This window comes from Hemiscyllium ocellatum, chromosome 31 (assembly GCF_020745735.1).
Source record: "Hemiscyllium ocellatum isolate sHemOce1 chromosome 31, sHemOce1.pat.X.cur, whole genome shotgun sequence".
NCBI lineage: Eukaryota > Metazoa > Chordata > Chondrichthyes > Orectolobiformes > Hemiscylliidae > Hemiscyllium > Hemiscyllium ocellatum.
In genome coordinates this window covers 3,231,772-3,246,644 of record NC_083431.1, presented here as the reverse complement: position 1 = coordinate 3,246,644, position 14,873 = coordinate 3,231,772, and the positions used below count along the sequence as shown (strand labels likewise).

The 14,873-nt window shown below is 41.0% G+C and overlaps 1 protein-coding gene across 1 annotated transcript in view; it reads left to right on the top strand.

The window, feature by feature from the left end:
* Positions 1–11,342, top strand: part of aldocb (aldolase C, fructose-bisphosphate, b) — a 43,629-nt gene extending 32,287 nt beyond the window's left edge. Inside the window, exons 5-9 of the mRNA XM_060848275.1 lie at positions 549–709; positions 1,588–1,671; positions 2,872–3,046; positions 9,274–9,473; positions 11,192–11,342. Coding sequence (XP_060704258.1) covers positions 549–709; positions 1,588–1,671; positions 2,872–3,046; positions 9,274–9,473; positions 11,192–11,287 — 716 coding nt within the window. The 3' untranslated portion in view covers positions 11,288–11,342. The remainder of the gene's footprint in view (positions 1–548; positions 710–1,587; positions 1,672–2,871; positions 3,047–9,273; positions 9,474–11,191) is intronic.
* The last annotated feature ends 3,531 nt before the right edge of the window (positions 11,343–14,873 follow it).

Here is a 14,873-nt window from a genome sequence, read left to right as displayed (position 1 = left end):
AAAGGTTTCCTATTTAATTTCAAAGCCCTTATTCAGAAACAATAGAAGAAAGGTACTTGCCTTGATGGTTGTTTAGTATGGTGTTATTTGTTAGTTGCTGCTCAAACAGCAGAATGGAAGTGTTCCAAAGACCTAGCCAGCTGAAGTGATCTCTTAGTTATTTTATTTTTGTTTTGTTTTGCATTGCAGAAGTAAAATCCAAAAAAAACTACTTATAAACATAAGCCTCTGTTGTATCATATTTTTATTCTTGTGGGTACCTGTGTCCAAACTAGACAGTGCCTAATAGCTGATGATATTTGAAACCAAAACAAAGTTGCTGGAGAAACTCTGGATCTGGCAGCATCTGTGGAAAGAAAGCAGAGTTAGCACCGAGTCCAGTGACTCTTCATGAGAACCTGAGTCACTGTATTAAAAGTTAACTCTGCTTTCTTCATACAGTTGCAGACAGTCTTACTGAGCTTCTTCAGCAATGTCTATTTTTGTTTCAGACCTCCACATTCTACGTTTTTTTTATTTTAGACGATGATTTTTTTTTGGTTTTATAGGTCTGGATGGATTGTCGGAGCGTTGTGCTCAGTATAAGAAGGATGGAGCGGACTTTGCAAAGTGGCGTTGTGTTTTGAAGATCACTGACACAACCCCATCCTCCCTTGCTATTGCTGAAAATGCCAATGTCCTGGCACGTTATGCCAGTATCTGCCAGCAGGTGAAGTGAAACAAAATGTACCAAAGTGTAAATGCAGTTGGTGGTTGATAGAATTTGTTTCTAGTTGCCATTAAACACCGAGCTGGTGCAACATTTTCTTTATTTTTCAACCGAGCAAATAATGATCACTAGTTTCCATCCCAGCTCTAATGACAAAGTTTACACCCAGTGTGGGGATAGCTCTACAGATTAGACTCCTGTTTCTGTCCTGAATGAACTAATCTTGGCTACAGCAGTAAAGCAGTTCAGTAACAGGTTCTTGCACATCTGTGACAGAAGGGAAAAAGTTCCAACACAAACAAAATCAGAAATTGCTGGACAATCTCAGCAGGTCTGGCAACATTTATTCCATTTGGAAGAAGGGTCACTGGACCTGATAGGTTATCTCTACTTTCTCTCCACAGAAGCTGTCAGACCTGCTGAGGTTTTCCAGCAGCCACAGTTCTTTGTTTTATTTATTTTGTTTAGGAGAAAATTACATATTACAATCCAAAGATTATTCTGAAAAGTCTCTGACTACATTTCTGAGGATACCATCAGTTGGTCTGTAGTCCACCTCCATGATCGAGTAGCCTACCAAATGCCTAACAGGGTTCGCAAGAGAAGACTGTTTGGGGACGGTACTGGAAGATGTTCATACAAACAAATTGGTGGCTTCAGAAAGCCAAAGTATAAAATAGGGACACAGGGATTAGATTGTTCTAGAGTTTGGATTTGGCTCCAGTTATGATGCTGTGAAAACAAAATACTCTACCCAAGGTATTGGGAAAACACTAATGTAAAAGTTGCATTATTGAGCACACTGGAGATTTTGATTGCTGGAGTGTAGAAGTCTAGATCTCTGCATTGCTTTACTATTTTCCCTCCTTGTATTTTAGAATGGCATTGTTCCCATTGTGGAGCCAGAGATCCTTCCTGATGGTGATCATGATCTGAAGCGATGTCAGTATGTCACAGAAAAGGTTGGTTGGAAAAGAAACTTGTGATTTATTTAGCATCTTCCATTACCTTTTAGTGTTCTAAATAGCTTCAGGAATGGACTTTGTAAAGTGGCGTTGTGTTTTGAAGATCACTGACTTTGCTATTGCTGAAAATGCCAATGTCCTGGCATGTTACGCCAGGATCTAACAACAGGTGAAGTGAAACAAAATGTACCAAAGTATAAATGCAGTTGATGGTTAATCAAATTTGTTTCTAGTTGCCATTACACACCAAGCTTTAATCAATGAAATGGGTTTAAAACATAGTCGTCATTGCAATGTAACACCTTGATAACTGCAACTGCATATTGGCTCTAAAGGGTGTAGCAGGTAAAAGTTAGACAAATGACGTACAAAACTTAATTTACAGTAACAGAAAATAGCAGAAGAATAAATCAAATGTGAAAAAATAAGAGAATTCAAACTCGGCACTTTCAGCATGTAATGCACACCTCCAGGTGTCTGGTTCAAGTCCTTCTGAACTGCAAATGTGTTGCTGGTCAAAGCACAGCAGGCCAGGCAGCATCTCAGGAATAGAGAATTCGACGTTTCGAGCATAAGCCCTTCATCAGGAATAAGTCCTTCTGAACAAGAGGTAAGAACATTACCAGTGGTCCAAGGCAGCATCTTCAATATTTACACATTGCTGAGACAATTAAAGCTAACCAATTGGTGGATACAGCCAACCAATCTCTGGGAAGGATGTAGAAAACGTAAACAGATCATTTCATAAACTTTTGGGGTTATGCTAGGAGCAGTGTTACAGTCAGTAAGAAAGGAGCAGCTGTTGGGCTTGGCTGCATGCTGTTATAGCCTAGGTATTGTTTGACTTGGAGAACTGCTAGTTTATTTGAAATTCATTTCAGCCAGATGGATCAGGAGAACTTCTGCCAACCATGTTCCTACAGCCATCTGAGGAACACTGTCAATAAGAGAAGCTGCATAAAATTAATTTACTGATGTGAGCGAACCGCTGTGCTACTGTGGCTGAATTTCAGTCTTCGACCCCCTGACTGGAGCATACCTTTTGAGGGCAAATCTAATTCACAACCTGAAAATGGGAGCAACACAAATTCCTACCTACTGATCTCTATACCAGAGAACTAAAGGGAAATGCGAAATGAGGAATTCCTCTGTACCATATCTTTCATGATAATGAAGTGCTTGCCTTTTGTTTTTCAGGTGTTGGGTGCAGTTTATAAGGCCTTAAGTGATCACCACATATATCTTGAGGGAACCCTACTGAAGCCCAACATGGTGACAGCAGGATATGCCTGTCCCACCAAGTACAGCCCTGAGGAGGTTGCCATCGCCACAGTCACTGCACTGCGGCGCACTGTACCACCTGCTGTCCCAGGTACATGGATACTGGTTACAGGATTTACTGTAATATGTTTGTTATTTTTGGAACATTCTCTGCTCCTAATTAGTATCAGAATGTTAGTGTGGTTTGAATGATTATTTTTTCCAGCAACCTCAATCTTAACCACACCACCACCACAACTGCACATCTATTGACCAAAAATGGTGACATTGAAATGCTAGAGAGAAAAGTAGCAAATTAGGAGATAGGTATTTATTTTTGGTGGCGTGGAAAGTGGTCATTGTGAATCACATCCGTGCAACTAGCAGTCAACAGACATCTTGTATTAGGTAACTGGCAGAATCGGTATTTACTAGTTTAAACTAGTTTGGCAGGGGGTGGGAAACAGAACGACACATCTGAGAGGGGCATGGTTATAGATGGGGCAGTGACAGGATGTAGTGAATATATTGGGAAGGTTTTTCATGTAATGAAACAAAGGGATTGGTTAAAGTGTGGCTGCTTTAACACGTGGAGTGTCAGAAATAAGAGTGATGAACTTCGAGCATGGATCAGTACGTGGGACTATGATGTTGTGGTTATAATGGAGACGTGGGTTTCACAGGGACAGGAATGGTTGCTAGATATTCCAGGGTTTAGAATGTTTAAAAAGAACAGGGAGGGTGGAAAAAAAGGATGGGGTGTAGCACTGTTAATTAGAGTGTGCATCACAGCCACAGAAACAAAGGTTGTCAAGGAAGATTTGTCTACTGAGTCGATTATGGATGGAAATTAGGAACAGCAAAGGAGCAGCCACCTCCTTGGGAATTTTCTACAGACCTCCTAATAAAAATAGGGAGATTGAAGAACTCCTAGGCTCAGATTTTGGAAAAATGCAGATATAGCAGGGTTGTTGTTGTTATGGGTGATTTCAACTTTCCCAATATTGACTGAAACCTCCTTAGTGCAGACCATTTGGATGGAGCTGTTGCTGTCAGGTGTGTTCAGGAAAGTTCCATTACTCAGTATGTAGACAGGCTGACCAGGGGGAGGCCATTTTGGATTTGGTGCTTTGCAATGAGCCAGGGCAGGTTCCGATCTCGCGGTAGGAGAACACTTTTTGGTGTCAGTGACTATAACTACCTCACATTTACCAAAGCCATGGAGAGGGAAAGTAGCAGTTACCAATGGAAGATATTTAATTGTGGGAAAAAGGGAATTATGATGCTATCCATGTGGAGTTGGGAAATACAGATTGGGAGCAATTGTTCCACAGAAAGGACACAGCAGACATGTGGAGACTGTGTTTAAGGCGCAATTATTGAGAGTGATGCACAAATTTGTTCCTCTGAGACTGGCAAGAAGGGGTAAGATTAAGGAGTCTTGGATGATTAGAACAGAGGAACTTCTCGTCTAAAGGAAGAAGGCAGCTTACGTAAAATGGAGGAAGCGAGGATCTTGCACAGCTTTAGAAGATTACAGGCTTGCTAGAAAGGAGCTCAGAAATGGACTGAGGAGAGTCAGGAGGGGGCATGAAAAAGGCTCAGCAGGAAGGATTAGGGAGAACCCAAAGGCATTTTACTCACATATGAGGAATAAGAGAATGATCAGGGAGAAGGTAGAGCCGGTCAGGGATAGTGTAGGGGACATGTGCATGGAGTCTGTGCAGATAGGGGTGTAAATGAGATTTTGCTTCAGTTTTCACTAAGGAAAAGGACCTTGTTGTGAATGAGAACTTTGAGGAGCTGGGAATTAGGCTTGAACAGATGTGGATTGAAGAAGTTGATGTGCTGGAAAGTTTGGCAAACATTTAAGATTGAGAAGTCCCCAATGCCAGACCAAATTTATCCTAGGTTGCTCTGGGAAGCGAGAAAGGAGGTAGCTAAGCTGCTGGCGAAGATCTTTGTTTCTTCGCTCTCCACAGGAGTCATACTGGAGGATTGGAGGGAGGTGAAAGTTGTTCCTCTTTTCAAGAAGGGTAATAGGGAAATCCCTGGCAATTACAGACTAGTCAGTCTAACGTCTGCGGTCAGCAAGGTTTTGTAAAGAATTCTGAGGGATAGGATTTATGACTTTCGAAAAGCATTGCATGATTAAAGGCCGTCAAATGGCTTTGAGGGGCAGGTCATGTCTGACAAATCTTAGAGTTCATTGAGGAGGTGATGAGACAGGTCGAGCAGTGGAGGTGGTGTATATGGACCTCAGCAAGGCTCATGATAGGTTCGTTCATAAAGTCAGGAGGTATGGGATACAGGGAGATTTGGCTGTCTGGATTCAGAATTGGTTAGCTGACAGAAGGCAGAGAATGGTTATAGATGGAAAGTATTCTGTCTGATGGTGAGTGGTGTCCTGCAGGGCTCTGTGTTTCTTGGGCCTTTGCTCTTTGTAGTTTTTATAAATGACTTGGATGAGGAGATTCAGGGGTGGGTTAGTAAATTTGCCAAAGACACAAAGCTTGGAGGTGCTGTTGATAGTATCGAAGTTATTGCAGGCTGCAGCGTGACCGACAGGGTGCAGAGCTAGGCTGAGAAATGGTAGATGAAGTTCAACCTGGATAAATAGGAAGTGATGCACTTTGAAAGTTCAAACTCAAATGCTGAACATAGGATTAAAGACAGGATTCTTCGCAGTGTGGAGGAACAGCGGGATCTTGGTGTTCAAGTGTATAGATCCCTCAAAATTGCCACCCAAGTGGATAGGTTTGTTAAGAAAGCATATGGTATTTTGGCTTTCGTTAACAGGGGGAGTCGAGCTTAAGAGCTGCGAGGTTTCACTACAGCTCTTCAAGGCCCTGGTGAGAACACACTTGGAATGTTGTGTCCAGTTCTGGTTGCCCTATTATAAGAAAGATACAGAGGGTGCAAAGAAGGTTGCCCAGGATGCTGCCTGGACTGGAAGGTTTGTCATATGAAGAGAGGTTGACCTGATCGAGATATACAAGGTAATGAGAGGCACAGACAGAGTCGATAGCCAGAGACTTTCCCCAAAGCAGGATTGACTGGCACAGGGGGTCATAGCTTTAAGGTGTTAGGAAGAAGGTATAGAGGAGACGTCAGAGGTAGGTTCTTTACGCAGAGAGTTGTGAATGCTTGGAATGAGTTGCCAGTGGAGGTGGTGGAAGTAGTCATTAGGGACATGTAATTTTACTTATTTTACTTTAGATTAGGAACAATCCTCAGGACAACCTCATGAGCCAAGGGGCCTGTTGTGTGCTGTACTTTTCTGTGTTCTATGTTACATGATAAAAAGTTTAAGGAGAAACAAAACCCACATTTCTGCAATGTCATACCAGTCTATCTGAATTAAGGAAGTAAAATACATTATAGAACAACCCTGATTATCCGAATGAGCTGGGAGGGGAGTATACTCTTCAGATAACAAATTGTTTGGATACTGTTTTTAGGGGACCTTTTTGAGATCTTGTTTGGATAATCCAAAATTTGGATAATTGAGATTCGGATAAACGAGGTTGTTCTGTATTTAATTTACGAGGCTTAACATAGTACAAAGAATGGGAGTAAATCCTAAGGATTAGGAGGGTTTTGGGGTTATCTTAAAAAAAAAATGGTAAGAAAAATGGTAAACTGAAGAAAATTGTCTAGTCTTCATTTGTAGGAATCATCATTTAAATGCCAGAGAGAGGAAATAAAGGTATTTAAAATCAGGAGATTAAAAAGTATTAGAGACACTTGATTAGTTTTAAAATCCAGTGAAAAGAACAGTGGTTGCGTAGCCATAGTTTTTCTAAAGTGCTCTAGATTCTGAAATGGTCCCAATAGATTGGAAGTTACCACATGTTATACCACCCATAACTGAGAATAAAGGGAGAAACCAGAAACTACAGTTAGACTTATTATTGGGGAAGTACTGGAATTTCTTAATACATTTAAATCATAGTTTGATCACACAGTTTGTGATTTTAAAGAAGAACAACCTTGTTTGACAAATTCCTTAAAATGTAAGATGTTCAGAAGCGTATGTTTTTAATAGTTCCTTGAAAATGGAGCCCCAGGTAGACAGGATAGTGAAGAAAGCATTTGGTATGCTTGCCTTTATTGGTCAGTATATTGAGTACAGGAGTTGGGAGGTCATGTAGCAGCTGTACAGGACATTGGTTTGGCCCCTTTTGGAATATTTCATGCAATTCTGGTCTCCTTCCTATCAAAAGGATGTTGTGAAACTTGAAAGTGTTCAGAAAAGATTTCCAAGGATGTTGCCAGTGTTGGAGTATTTGAGCAATTGGGGGAGGTTGAATAGGCTGGGACTATTTTCGCTAGAGGTTGGAGGCTGAGGGGTGATCTTGTAGAGGTTTATGAAATGATGAGGGGTGTGGATAGGATAAATAGACAAGGTCTTTTCCCCAATGTAGCACAGTCCAAAATTAGAGAGCATAGGTTTAAGACGAAAGGGGAAAGATTTAACAGGGACCTAAGGGAAAACATTTTCATGCTGAGGCTGGTGGGTGAATGGAATGAACTGCCAGAGGAGGGTTACAACATGTAAAAAGTATCTGGATGGGTATATGAATAGGAAGGGTTTGGAGGGATATGGGCCAAGTGCTCACAAATGGGACTAGATTTACTTAGGATATCTGGTGGGCATGGACAAATCAAACCGAAAGGTTTGTTTCCATGCTGTACATCTCTGTCAGAGAAAGATACCAGAATCTACTGGTTCTATGTGGATTTTGGAAAGAGCTTTCAAAACCGAAATGGATGATACTAAAGAACTAGGAGCAGGCCAAGACCATTCAGCCTTGAGCATGCTCCATCATTTAGTACAATTATGGCTGATGTCATCTCCATCTTAGAGGAAACAAACTGCAGATTCATAACACTTAGACATCATTCCTACTGCTTTTAAATATGCCACCTTGTAGCCTAAAATTATAACCTTGCATGCTAGATTGGCCCCACAAGGGGAGTCATCTGTTCTGCATCTACTTTGTGAATCCTCCTTTAGCACCTTGTATACCTCAACTGGATCTCCTCTAATTCTTCTAGCTTCTTATACTGCTCAACCTTTCCTCATAAAGCAAGCCTTTCTTATCTGGAATTAATCTAGTGAACTTTCTCTGAACTGACTCCAATCCAATTATATACTTTTTAAGGGAACCAAAAGCACAAACCATTCTAGATGTGGTCTCAACAATGTCTTCTACAGTTGTAGCAATACCTCCCCTATTTGTACATGCCATTACTTTTAACACTACATGCTGAAAGTCTATTTGACCCCCTTTTTATTGCATATTGTACCTGCATACTGGTGATCTGTGATTCATGGACGAAGACACCCAGATCCTTTTGTAATGAAACATTTAAGTTTCCCTCCATAATTTGACTTTTTTATACTTCCAACCAAATTGGATAACTTATCCATATTAAACTCCATCTGCCAAACACTGGCATATTCACTTAAAACTATCCATAAAGTTTTTTTTTTTGCAACTTACTTTCCAAACTTTTCTACTATCCTCTGCCATTGTGTCTATACCTCCTAACTCTGCATCCAAGTCATTATCTTAGATTGTAAATAGTTAGGCCTGAAGGCTGGACTCTGTGGCACCCCACTGGTGTAGCGTATAGATGAATGGAATTCTGAAGAACAGGACGTCAGTGGAACTGAAGCCAAAGATCAGCAATGATATCTTTGAAGACTAGAGAAAGCTTAGTGCCATATGGTCGTCTTGAACTCTTTATTTTTAATGTTCATGTGTACTAGTACATTTTTAATTTTTACAGATTCTAAAGACTAGTTGAGCTCTTTTTTTTATCATGTATCACAAGGCTGTAATGACTGGATGTAGATTTGATCGCTGAGCTGAAAGTTTCATTTCCAGACATTTCGTCACCCTACTAGTTAACATCTTCAGTGGGCCTCCAGGCGAAGCACTGTTCATGATTCCTGCTTTCTATTTATATGTTTTGGTTTCTTTGGGTTATAGTCATTTCCTGTGGTGATGTCATTTCCTGTTCTTTTTCTCAGAGGGTGGTAAATGGAATCCAAGTCAGTGTTTGTTGATAGAGTTCCGGTTGGAATGCCATGATTCTAGGAATTCTCGTGCGTGTCTCTGTTTGTTTGGCTTGTCCTAGGATGGATGTGTTGTCCCAGTCGAAGTGGTGTCCTTCCTTATCTGTCCTATACAGCTAACCATTGTGCATCAACTTAAAACAATTTGAAGGGTACAATGATCCTTCAACCTCCACAGCCATACTGAAATTGCATGGCAAGTCAAATTTGATGTCTATGCTTCTGACTTGTTTCTGATTTTTTTCTTTCAGGAGTCACCTTTTTGTCTGGAGGGCAGAGTGAAGAGGAAGCCACCATCCATCTTAATGCTATCAACAAATGTCCATTGCCAAAACCATGGGCACTGACCTTCTCTTTTGGCCGAGCTCTACAAGCCTCCGCATTGAATGCCTGGCGTGGGGAGCAGGATAACCTGCAGGCAGCTCAGGATGAGTTCATGAAGCGTGCGGAGGTATTTGTAATTCCTGGTTTGTTTTGTAGTGCAAGTAGAAGAAACTTCAATACATCATCCTGAGATTTTTGGGACAAAGGTTTTGAGTTAGGTGAGGGAAAGCATCTGGGGCCACCAATCCAGATTCCTAAACAATCACTATGTAGGAACATCTGGATAAATGACTGTACCAGACTTGCATCCAATATTGCACAAATGTTTTTAAATTAGATTTGATAAAGAATGCCTTACTCTCAATCTGTTCTCCTTTGCTGGTAGCATCTGGGATTTGCTTTACAATCCCATCATTAAGTTGCTTTGCTAATACCATTTTTTAATGGAGTAAAATATCTGTGCTTCACAAGAATGCTGTCCAATAAAATTCTATACCAGTTAACAGTTTGAAATTATTAGGGCAGATGACAAAAAGCTTGGTCAAAGCATTTTGAGGAGTTTCTTGGAGAGAGAAAATACCAGAGTGTGCAGTATTGGCAGCTGAAGTCAGACATAATAGTGGAATAATTAAAATAGAGAATACCTGAAATCTAAGTAAAGGATTGGATGAATTGAGAGAGGGAGTGATGAGTTCATGGTGGGATTTGAGACCAATTTTATTGAGATTAAATAACTTGTATTTTTTTTAAGTGGAATTTCTAACCAACCAACGGCAATATCCAAATTACATTAATGTTTTAATACATTTACTATCGCAAACTAAACAACATATCAAACTCAAATAAAACAAAGAACTGCAAATTGCTGGAGAAACGTAGGTTGGCAGCATCTTTGGATAGATAGAAGCAGCACGGCTGATATTTGACTGAATAGTTAATTTTTGTTTGCCGCTAAAGTAAAAATCAAGAAGTTTTCTGAAAAAAAAAAGTCAGGCTCTGAAAGATGAATTGTTTTCTCTGATTGAATGTTTCCCAGTCCTTTTGAAAGTTGTTCCACTCAGCTGGAGTCTTCCAGATCTGACTTTGAAGAGCAAAGCCTGCTTGGCAACTCCTTGTTTCTAAAATCTCCCTCTTGGTTCTCTTTCATTTCCTTTCTAAAACATACTGCTTGATTATTAAGACAAGAGGCCATAGTTTCTCTACAACAGTAGCTGCCCTGTTGTTCAACGCAATAGCAATTGCTAAAATAAAATCAAGAACTGTGGATGCTGGAAACCTGAGAAACTGCTGAAAAAACTCAGTAAGTCTTGCAGCATCTATGAAAAGAAAACAGTTAATGTCTCAGATCCAGTGTCCCTTCAGTTCTTAAATTTGTGTTTATGATGATAATTGCCTTGCATCTCTTTCTCAAAGCAGCTAAACTAGGTATGAAAATTGCCACTTAGTAATTGGCTCCTGCTTTCGGACTTTTTTCTCTCTGCTTCCCCTCCCCCGACATCTCATGGGGGTTTGTCTTCAAACAAGTGTTTGTATGACCTCCACAGCCCCTTTTTCTAAAACATGGTTTCACCTTAAAAGGAGACATTTTAAAGCTACTCTTGCAAACGCTATTCTAAATGTCCAGCACTTGTAACATGAGGTTGAGAACTTTAAAATAAAGATGTAGTCAGACAAGGAGCCACTGTACATAAGGTTGATGATGGCTTTCACATGTATTAGACAAGTGTTCAGGAACTCACATGGCATTAGGGATGTTTTAAATCAATGCAATTTTTTTTGTGTTTATGATTTATTATCTTCCTAAATATTTGTTCTTGATGCTTTATTCACTTTTTATTTAAATAGGTTAACAGTTTGGCTTCACTCGGGCAGTATGAGGCCAGTGGCGAGAGTGACGGTGCAGCTAGCCAATCTCTCTACATAGAAAATCATGCTTACTGAAAGGAATCCACAGGAAAATCCAAATAAAAAGGAATGAAAAAGTTTTAAATTCTCATTCAGCTTCTCGTGATTGACTGATCCACAGCCTCTGCTACCTTGTATATTGTGCCCTCCTGGCCTACATTATTTTGCTGTGTAGCTGAGATTTAACCTTAGGAGTGCTGATAGCAACACAACATGCTCTATACTCTTCTCCCAGGGTTCATGTAGTTTGGCCTTTAATGATACTCCAACAGATTACTGCAATCTTCAATATTACAAGTGCTGTTAATTGCTTCCCTGAAAGATTATAAAGATTGTTTTCAGTGTTAGCTGCCTTGCCCTGATCATCTGGGCTTGTGAACAAAAAGGATATCACTAGTAGATCAGAGCTTATTGCACTTTGCCTCTTCACAATGTTAATGTGTTGCTGTAGCTTCTAAAGCGAGTAATCAACCTAGAAGATGACTGTACACAACATATAGTGGTAACTATAACACACAAGTCTAAATTGATCCAAAGTGCTCTGCATTTTTCTCCCTGCCTCAAAAGAAACCCACTGTTTGTATATTTTTGTGTGAATTCTGAATATTTGAGATTGCGGGGAGCATTGTGTTGTTCAAAAGTATTTTGAGATATATAGTTATTGTACTCACTCCACATCAGGTAAATAGTTATAATAAAGTTATGGAACAAACATTAGTCTTGCTGTCTTAGTATTTTCAAAATGTTTGATTTGTATAGTAATTCTCACCTGTGGTGGAATATTTCTCTACCAATATCACTTTTAAATCTGACCACTCACTCCAGACTCTTATCTCCCCTTTCTAGCCATTTCCTCTTTCTTGCACATTATTTCCTGTCTGTCTCTTGCTCCTTTATCAGCTCCCTCCCTGCAGCACAAAACTGCCTAAATCAATGATATACTCTTCTTGGTGTTGTGCAATGACCCTGCCACACTTGTCCTTGGTGTTCCTTCAACAGAAAAGGAGCTCAACTATATCGAGAACAAAGGCACTCACTAACTTGGTGGATAAGATGCCAGTCAAAAACATTCATTCCTTTCATTAATGTTTTGACTGCACCTTCCAAACCTATCACCTTGTCAACCAAGAAGGACAAGGGAGTAGACACATAGGAACATGTAGCAGCTGTACAGGACATTGGTTTGGCTCCTTTTGGAATATTTCATGCAATTCTGGTCTCCTTCCTATCAGAAGGATGTTGTGAAACTTTTGCCCAAAACGTCGATTTCGCTGCACTTTGGATGCTGCCTGAACTGCTGTGCTCTTCCAGCACCACTAATCATTTATCAACAGGTTGAGTGTTGACCCACTACCTGGGGGAACGTCAGAATGATATCCCTAAGAGAGAGTAAAGGGATGCATTTTCAAGTCAGCTTACTAATTATTTATCTGTGGGCCTTGATTTGGTTACTGAAAAAATTAAGGAGATTGTTTTTTGCTGTTCGTAGTTATCGGAAAGAATATTCATTTCAAGCAATGACGTGGAGGAGCCAGAGGTAGACAAAGTTAAAAATCACACAACACCATGTTATAATCGAACAGGTTTATTTGGAATTACAAGCTTTTGGAGCACTGCTCCTTAGTCGGGTAGCTAGTGGGGTAGGATCACAGGACACAGAATTTGGTCTTTTACTATAAAGTGTCATATTACTGATGTGATGTATTGAACAAACCTAGATTGCTGTTAAGTCATGACACTTTGATCTTTACTATAAATTCTGTGTCCTATGATTTGGCTACCTGATGAAGGAGCAGCGCTCTGAAAGCTTGTACTTCCAAATAAACCTGTTGGACTATAACCTGGTGTTTTGTCTCTTTTACTAATTTTAAGCAAGTTATATATGAAAAGAATAGGGCGCACAGTTTAGAAATCTTTCTCATTTTTGAGAGGAAAGTAAAATTTAATCGAGTACATGAAATTTTCTTTACAGGAGATGGTGGAGTTAAAGGATATTTGGATAAGTAGTGAATAGGAAAGGTTTGGAGTGTTATGTGCCAGGTACAGGCAGTTGGGACTAGTTTAGTTCAGGATTACATTCAGCATGGACTGAAGGGTCTGTTTCTGTGCTATTATGGCCCTATGATTCCAAAATGTGCAAACTCCACACTGCCACCAGAGCCTGGAATTGAACCCAGGTCCCTAGTGCAGTGAGGCAGCAGCATTAACAGTGCTGCCCATGTAACTGTTCCTGGTCTATTTCGACCAGATCCTGCTTTTCCCCAATGCAAAATCTTTTTCTTTTATAGACCAATTTTTTTTTCTTTTCTCTTACAAATCCAAATCATACTGTGTTGTGGTCACTATCACTAAAATGTTCACACACCATCACCACCACTACCTATCTGGCTTCGCTCCCCGGAATTAAATTCAGAATTATGCAGTCCCAATTGGACTATCTAGCCTTTTGGCGAAGATCTCACTGTTAAATCTAGGATCGGTGATTCACCCTGACCAAACCTGCGCTGTACTGGGTAGGAAGATCTGAGAGAGATACAATGTCCTACGTGCAGGACAGGAAGGTGTACACCTCCCTCATCAGCCTGGACCAGGAGAAAGCCTTTGATGGGATGTCACACACGTACATAAAAGATGTTCTTTCCAAAATGGGCTTTGGGGAGGAAATATGCAATTGGACCTGACTGTTCTACACCAACGTTGTCAGTGCAGTCTCTATCAATAGGTGGGAATTAGACAGCTTCCCAGTAGGATCTGGAGTCGGGCAGGGTTGTCCTCTCTCTCTCTCCTGCCTTGTTTGTGTGTTGCACAGAGCCATTTGCCGAGTCCATCAGAAAGGATGCAAACCCGAGAGGGTTGACTATTCCTGGTAGCAGGGACCGACAGGTTAAGTCCTCCCTGAATATGGATGACGTCACCATTTTCTGCTCGGACGCACTGTCCATGCATAGACTCATGTGCATCTGTGACCAGCTCAAACGGGCCTCGGGGGCTAAGGTAAACTGAGGCAAGAGCGAGGCCATGCTCTTTGGGAACTGGGCTGACCAATCCTCGATCCCTTTCACCGTCAGGACTGACCACCTGAAGGTGCTAGCTATTTGGTTCAGAGGGGCTACAGCGTGCACCAAGGCTTGGGAGGAGTGTATCAGTAAAGTGAGGCAGAAACTGGGCAGATGGGAGCAACAGTTGGTCTCCAATGCAGGGAAAAAAACCTGGTCGTTAGGTGTGAGGTTATACGTAGCACAGGTCTGGCCTATTCCCAGAACCTGTGCCGCCGCAGATCAAAGATGGACTGGGTCCGAAGGAACATGATGTATAAATATCTGGGCAACGGGGGAAAAATAAACACACCCAATGCCACTCTCACCTTGATGGCCATCTTGGAGTGTGACTGCATCAAGCTGTGTGTAGATCCCTGGTATGCAAACACCAAGTGTCACTACATACTGAGGTTCTACCTGTCTCCGCTTTTGCGAAGGATGGGCCTGTCCTTGCTGCCACGGAACCCTCCAAATGGTTGGACCATTCCGCATCACCTATCCTTCGTGGAGAAATTTATGAAGCAAAACACCTTTGATCACAAGTCCATCAGGAAGTGGTCAGCACGTAGTGTCCTTGAGACCCT